The 7,578-nt window shown below is 48.9% G+C and overlaps 1 protein-coding gene across 1 annotated transcript in view; it reads right to left on the reverse strand.

Annotated features, from left to right (window-relative positions):
* The window catches only part of LOC138983149 (uncharacterized), a 242,506-nt gene that overhangs the window by 129,638 nt on the left and 105,290 nt on the right, over positions 1-7,578 (reverse strand). The window contains exons 3-4 of the mRNA XM_070356558.1: positions 5,039-5,995; positions 162-251 (exon numbers count right to left, since the gene is read on the reverse strand). Coding sequence (XP_070212659.1) covers positions 162-251; positions 5,039-5,995 — 1,047 coding nt within the window. The remainder of the gene's footprint in view (positions 1-161; positions 252-5,038; positions 5,996-7,578) is intronic.

Genomic DNA, 7,578 nt, shown 5'->3' on the forward strand with positions numbered 1-7,578 from the left:
TCTCTCTCGTCTGCTGTCTCCTACTCCAGCTTTCAAAGTTCTCCCCAGCATTTCTGTCTCGTACTGTCTCTCTGATTCTTTGGTAAGAATGTTGACAATCTCTAAATGAAGGAAGTCCTTCATGATTAAACCATCCATCTATCTCTCTCCTCAAGGCTCACCTTCCAGCAGTTGTTCCAGGATCTCCTCGTCACGTGGAGTTAGAGCCACCGCCTCCTCCTCCCCCTCTCGGGCCACCTCCGTACCATCACCTGCGGCATGGACAGAACAGAATGACTGCATTGCTCTTGGACTTTACCGGGTAAAACTGTAGACACCGCATGTATGTAAATGGCCTTTAATGGTACATTCACTGTTCACATTCATCAAATACAACAACAAATGAAGTATCCCTCCAGGATTTCTTGCAATAGGACACAAGGCCAGTTCATATCGATGACAATGAGTCTGTCGAGAAGTCAATTATTATAAGTCCAAACCATATGGATCGTTATCACCATGACCGGTTACTGTGGCTGATGGGGTCTATGTCGACCAAAAGAGTGGGATTCCCTGTAGGTGGAGTTCCTGTAGGTGGATTCCCTGTATACAGGGAATACCACAGGGTGTAGTTTTTGTAGCATTTCGCTGATATCGCTGAAAGTCACGTGATGCTTAGCGACATCGGTAGAATTTGATGTTTTTCGATCTTTTTTGATATTTCTTAAAAGTTCGAGTATGGTTTGCAAGTTTTATTGAAAAACTCCACCCTGTGGGATTCCCTGTACACAGGGAATCCCCCTACAGGAACTCCACCTACAGGGAATCCCACTCTTTTGGTCGACATAGAGCTTATCAGCGTTACTGTGCGTGTCTTCACGTGCAAAACGGTCAGTCGACGCGCTATCACCACGGTCGGTCTTCTGAAATGTTCATCGGATACCGAATCCTTAACCGTTCCCTGGCAAACGGATAAATAGCAGAACTATCCGTTTTTTAAGAGGTTAGTTCATACATGAAATTCCCACTCTGCTCAGAAAGCAGGTAGGCTATTGATTGTTGGTATGTGCCCAAGTGGAGAAATGGATTTATCCTATGTAGAATCCTAGCCAGATCTTAAAATGGTAAGCGAGCGACAAAGATAAGCGAAGATCAGATAAAATCGTGTAAGGGAGGGAGGGAGAGAGAGAGAGAGAGAGAGAGAGAGAGAGAGAGAGAGAGAGAGAGAGAGAGAGAGAGAGAGAGAGAGAGAGAGAGAGAGAGAGAGAGAGAGAGAGAGATTCCATCCAACACTGTTCTAACAATGTCTCCGTCAGCACAAAACGAAAGCACCCTCATCACTCTCCTTTGTCCTCGCCTGATATAGACTCATCGTAACAACGAGGACCGGCCACTCTCAGAACCATATATATAACAGATTGAATTCCCACCAATGTTTTAACGCCTCCGGATATTATTTTGTACAAGTGTCGCAAGGATGACACCATACATTGCAGAAGTACATCCTGAAAGCATCCCGCTTTGCCATCGATTGTGAATCACATTCTGTGATTTGATAGTTACACTGAGGCACGCATGCATGTAACTTGAGGGTGAAAGGAACACACATATCGTGTTAAAGGTTATTCTCATTATTCAACGTCTGCAAAGCAGGTGTTCGGATGTTGCTGGATACGGGAGAGGAAACAACTAGAGGATCTCCAGGAGAGAAACTACTTGAGAGGAATAGGACCAGGGTTGGGGAGGGGAATAGGACCAGGGTTGGGGAGGGGAATACGACCAGGGTTGGTGAGGGGAATACGACCAGGGTTGGTGAGGGGAATACGACCAGGGTTGGTGAGGGGAATACGACCAGTGTTGGTGAGGGGAATACGACCAGGGTTGGTGAGGGGAATACGACCAGGGTTGGGGAGGGGAATAGGACCAGGGTTGGGGAGGGGAACACGACCAGGGTTGGTGAGGGGAATACGACAAGGGTTGGAGAGGGGAATACGACCAGGGTTGGTGAGGGGAATACGACCAGTGTTGGGGAGGGGAATACGACCAGGGTTGGTGAGGGGAATACGACCAGGGTTGGGGAGGGGAATAGGACCAGGGTTGGGGAGGGGAATACGACCAGGGTTGGTGAGGGGAATACGACCAGGGTTGGGGAGGGGAATACGACCAGTGTTGGGGAGGGGAATACGACCAGGGTTGGTGAGGGGAATACGACCAGGGTTGGGGAGGGGAATACGACCAGTGTTGGTGAGGGGAATACGACCAGTGTTGGGGAGGGGAATACGACCAGTGTTGGGGAGGGGAATACGACCAGTGTTGGTGAGGGGAATACGACCAGGGTTGGTGAGGGGAATACGACCAGTGTTATAGAGGGGAATACGACCAGTGTTGGTGAGGGGAATACGACCAGGGTTGGTGAGGGGAATACAACCAGTGTTGGTGAGGGGAATACGACCAGTGTTGGGGAGGGGAATACGACCAGTGTTGGGGAGGGGAATACGACCAGTGTTGGGGAGGGGAATACGACCAGTGTTGGTGAGGGGAATACGACCTGTGTTGGTGAGGGGAATACGACCAGTGTTGGTGAGGGGAATACGACCAGTGTTGGGGAGGGGAATACGACCAGTGTTGGGGAGGGGAATACGACCAGTGTTGGTGAGGGGAATACGACCAGAGTTGGGGAGGGGAATACGACCAGTGTTGGGGAGGGGAATACGACCAGGGTTGGTGAGGAGAATACGACCAGGGTTGGGGAGGGGAATACGACCAGGGTTGGTGAGGGGAATACGACCAGGGTTGGTGAGGGAAATACGACCAGGGTTGGGGAGGGGAATACGACCAGTGTTGGGGAGGGGAATACGACCAGGGTTGGTGAGGGGAATACGACCAGGGTTGGTGAGGGGAATACGACCAGGGTTGGTGAGGGGAATACGACCAGGGTTGGTGAGGGGAATACGACCAGTGTTGGGGAGGGGAATACGACCAGGGTTGGTGAGGGTAATACGACCAGGGTTGGGGAGAGTACAAAGGACGAGGTGGTGACAAAGCAAAGATGCCAGACTGGAGACGACACAAGAGGCCAGAGACTAGCGATGAGACTAGAGGCCAGAGACTAGCGATGAGACTGGAGACGAGACTAGAGGCCAGAGACTAGCGATGAGATTAGAGGCCAGAGACTAGAGGCCAGGGACGAATGGTGAGATTGGAGAGACTAGAGGTCAGAGACAAGTGATGAGACTGGAGACGAGACTAGAGGCCAGAGACTGGCGATGAGACTAGAGGCCATATACTAGAGGCCAGAGACAAGTGATGAGATTGGAGAGACTAGAGGCCTGAGACAAGTGATGAGACTGGAGAGACTAGAGGCCAGAGACTAGTGATGAGACTGGAAACGAGGCTAGAGTCCTGAGACTATTAATGAGACTGGAGACGAGGTTAGAGGCCAGAGACTAGTGATAAGATTGGAGAGGAGACTAGAGGCCATTCTAGAGATGATACTGGAGAGACTAGAGGCCGGAAACAAGTGATGAGACTGAAGACGCGGCAAGAGGTCAGAGACTAGTGATGAGATTGGAGAGACTAGAGGCCAGAGACTAGTGATAAGACTGGAGACGAGGCTAGAGGTCAGAGACTAGAGATGAGATTGGAGAGACTAGAGGCCAGAGACTAGTGATGATACTGGAGACGAGGTTAGATGCCAGAGACTAGTGATGAGATTGGAGAGACTAGAAGCCAGAGACTAGTTAGGAGACTGGAGAGGAGACCACCCTCGTCTCGATTTCCCGTCTATATTAAAACATTTAGTCAAAACTTAACTAAATGTAATAACAACAACAGTAAACAAGACAAACACAAGAGAGACAGAAACAGGCAGGCGAGCTGCGCCATGGGACTGCAAAAAGAGGATGAGACAAACAGAAAAGAGCCAAGAGAGCATGCAGCAACGCAATGGGACTGAAAAACAAAAAGAGACAAACAGACAAGAGACAGAAAAGAAACAGACACGATAGCTAAGGGGTGGTGGCCGTGCTGTGGGAGGAGGTGGTTCAGGGGGGGAGGAGGGGGTGGATGTATTTAAGAGAGGAGGTTAAGAAGATGCACACAAAACGCCGACAGGCAAAAATGACCTCATACCAGCAGAGAGGGCCGGCGTGAGAAGCTCTGGCATGCAAGACCAGCAAATTAACAACCCGCCCGCCTCTCCGGGACGCCACGAGTACTCTAGCTTGCCAAAAAATCTGCACCCAATGCCTGATGCCAGAACAGCGGTCTGGGCTCCCAAAGACACTATGGAGCCGAGCTATTCTGAGTTGACTGGTTCCCGAAGGAGACCGGTCTTCTTGTCGGAAAGACATGCACTTTGTCACGCTACAGCCTAATTTGGAGCTTGCACGTAACTTCCGTTGATGGCGAGAAGAAGTGGGCAAGGGAAGGGGCTGGAGAGAGGTGTGGGGGGGGGGGGGGGGGGGAGGGAGGGAGAAGAACAGGAAAGAGAAAACTGAGCGAGAAAATGTCCATGCTTCCAATCTTTAATGACTGCTCTTAAAGTTTGTGAACTTTTATCATTATATTGTTTCAACATTAATGATTCTGCCGTCACGCAACAGCTCTCCATCCGTTCCCTCTATTTCTTTTCAAGCGGAGTCGCAACGTAAGACTTGGCACAGCTATTGCAAGTATGCAACTGCATTCATAAATTTGCAAGTAAGAATACTGGCATTTACTGAAGCTTTCAGGGGTCTACATAATCAATACTGATATTTACAAAATATGATTCTGAGTCACCAAACAAGTACACAGAATGTTATGTAGGCAGGCTATTTCACTTTTGTTCAGTAAGAATTCTTGACTGTGTGCATCTTGAAGACAGACAAACAGTAACACACACAAAGGATCTGGAAGAACCAAGACACTGCCCACCTTCATTTTCACATTCAGAGACGAACAACAACAACAAAGACAGACTTCGATCTGTCAACACCAATCCCGCTGGCAAACGACATACACTGAAGACAGAAACTATCACACACAGAAACAGTGCGAATGTACTCCCAATGCTCACCTTCACTTTCAGAGACAGACGACGGTGGCAGGTCTCCGCCCATGCTGCTCTCCAGACCCACTTCGGCGTTCGGCGAGAGGTCGAAGAACTCGCCCCCCTCCTCCTGCACAGCCTCCCCCGTCGGCATCTCCCCCAGTTTGGGCAGCATGGACATCATCGGGGGATAGCCGGGCTGGTCAAGGGAGGGATAGCCGGGCTGGTCAAGGGAGGGATAGCCGGGCTGGTCAGGGGAAGGATAGCCGGATTGGTCAAGGGAGGGGTCAGCGTCAGACTGGACCATCACGGACTCTTCCGGAAAAGCGGCCATGAAATTGTAGGGGTCGACGTCAACGTCCATGCCGAGGAAGGGGTGGCCACGCTTAAACAGGCCCTTGGACTGGTCAAAGTACTTGTGCACCTGCACGAACTCGTCACGCTTGTTGGAGCCCAGCAGGTCCCCCGAGTCGTACCCGTTGTCAAAGCCATCGCCGTACGTGTCCTCCACAAGGCCGTCAGGTATCCGGCCCACGTCCTGGGAAGCCTGGCCCAGGCGAGGCAAAGACGAGGCAGAAGAAGAAGAGTCAGAGTCAGAGGAGTCAGAGTAGAAGTTGCTGGGTAAAGACCTCCCCACCCCAGAAGACTGCAGCAGTTCTCTCAGCACAGTGGCCACCTCGGAGTCGGCCTCGCCCCTCCAGTCACGTGAGCCGGGCAGAGACACGCCCAGAGCCGCCTCGCACAGCGCCGAGGAGAAGCGGTTTCCGGACTGGAAGGCGACCAGCAGGTTCTGCAGCGTGCATTGCGTGAAGGCGTCCTGCCAGGTGAAGCCGTCCTTGATCAGCGCCCAGATGACGCCTTCCAGCTGCTCGATCTCCTCCTTCTGCAGGCGGAACACGTCTCCCTCGGAGTACTCTCGCTTCACCCAGCCTCCCCGTTGGCTGTGCACTCCGTACACGTCCTGGCAGCTACCGAACAGTAGGTCTGCAACACACAAAACACACGTTGGCGTTAGAAAGAGACAACTATTCAGGTAGGGCGTTATTTTCTTGTTGCGAAACCTTAACAGTTAAAATCTTAAATCCGAAACATAGAGAATGCCCGAGGATGTTTTCGTGTTTTCTAAAATTAAGCCTTCCTTGTTTGATTCTAGTTGGAATCTGAAGCGAAATTGGCAATAGATCAGAAGTACCCGTTGGCATTTAGTTTTGACTAATGTTTTAACATAGAGGGGGAATCGAGACGAGGGTCGTGGTGTATATGTGTGTGTGTGTGTGTGTGTGTGTGTGTGTGTGTGTGTGTGTGTGTGTGTGTGTGTGTGTGTGTGTGTGTGTGTGTGTGTGTGTGTGTGTGTGTGTGTGTGTCTGTCTGTGCGTGTGTGTGTGTAGAGCGATTCAGAGTGAACTGCTGAACCGATCTTTATGAAATGTTACATGAGAGTTCCTGGGCATGATATCCCCAGACGTTATTTTCTTTTTTTGGATAAATGTCTTTGATGACGTCATATCCGGCATTTTGTAAAAGTTGAGGCGGCACTGTCACACCCTCATTTTTCAATCAAATTGATTGAAATTTTGGCAAAGCAATCTTCGACGAAGGCCGGACTTTGGTATTACATTTCAGCTTAGAGGCTTAAAAATTAATTAATGGCTTTGTTCATTAAAAATCTGAAAATTGTAATTAAAATTATTTTTGTATAAAACGATCCAAAACTACGTTCATCTTATTTTTCATCATTTTCTGATTCCAAAAACATATAAATATGTTATATTCGGATTAAAAACAAGCTCTGAAAATTAAAAATATAAAAAGTATGATTAAAATTAGATTAGATCTTATTCCTTGTCGGTTCCTGATTCCAAAAACATATAGATATAATATGTTTGGATTAAAAACACGCTCAGAAAGTTCAAACGAAAAGAGGTGCAGTAAAGCGTGCTATGCAGCACAGCGAAACCACTACCGCGCTAAACAGGCTCGTCAGTTTCACTGCGTTTTGCACGAGTGGCGGACTACGGTCATTGTTAAAAAATGCAGTGCGTTCAGTTTCATTCTGTGAGTTCCACAGCTTGACTAAATGTAGTATTTTCGCCTTACGTGACTTGTTTTTCTCTCCATTAAATGTGACATAATTTGACTTGTAACGTTATGATTGAACTGGGTGGCGGTGACCCATTTTAGCGAGAGCCAGGGTTGCACCGTGAAGGCATACTGGCTTTGAAAACATTCTACCACGCATAAGTGCACGTGGCTGATAACACCTAAACACACACAACACATTCCTGGGAATCACGACTCTGTTACTGCTAACTTTCCACCGGAGGGAGGAGACCCGAATGTCCAAGGGATGGCATAATGAAGTAATAATAAAAAATAAAATAAACGAACGGCAGTGAAAATATCTAGCCCGATCACTAGCAGCAGCCTCGAAGATTCAAACTGATACGGTCAGAAGAAGGTCTTCATTATTAACTAAAGAGAAGGTATAAAGTTAAAGTAACACAGGATCGAGGGAAGAGGAGTTTGGGTGGAAGAGCGTAGGCGAGTAAAAGAAATCAAGTCTGAAA

This window comes from Littorina saxatilis, linkage group LG12, assembly GCF_037325665.1.
Source record: "Littorina saxatilis isolate snail1 linkage group LG12, US_GU_Lsax_2.0, whole genome shotgun sequence".
Classification (NCBI taxonomy): Eukaryota; Metazoa; Mollusca; class Gastropoda; order Littorinimorpha; family Littorinidae; genus Littorina; species Littorina saxatilis.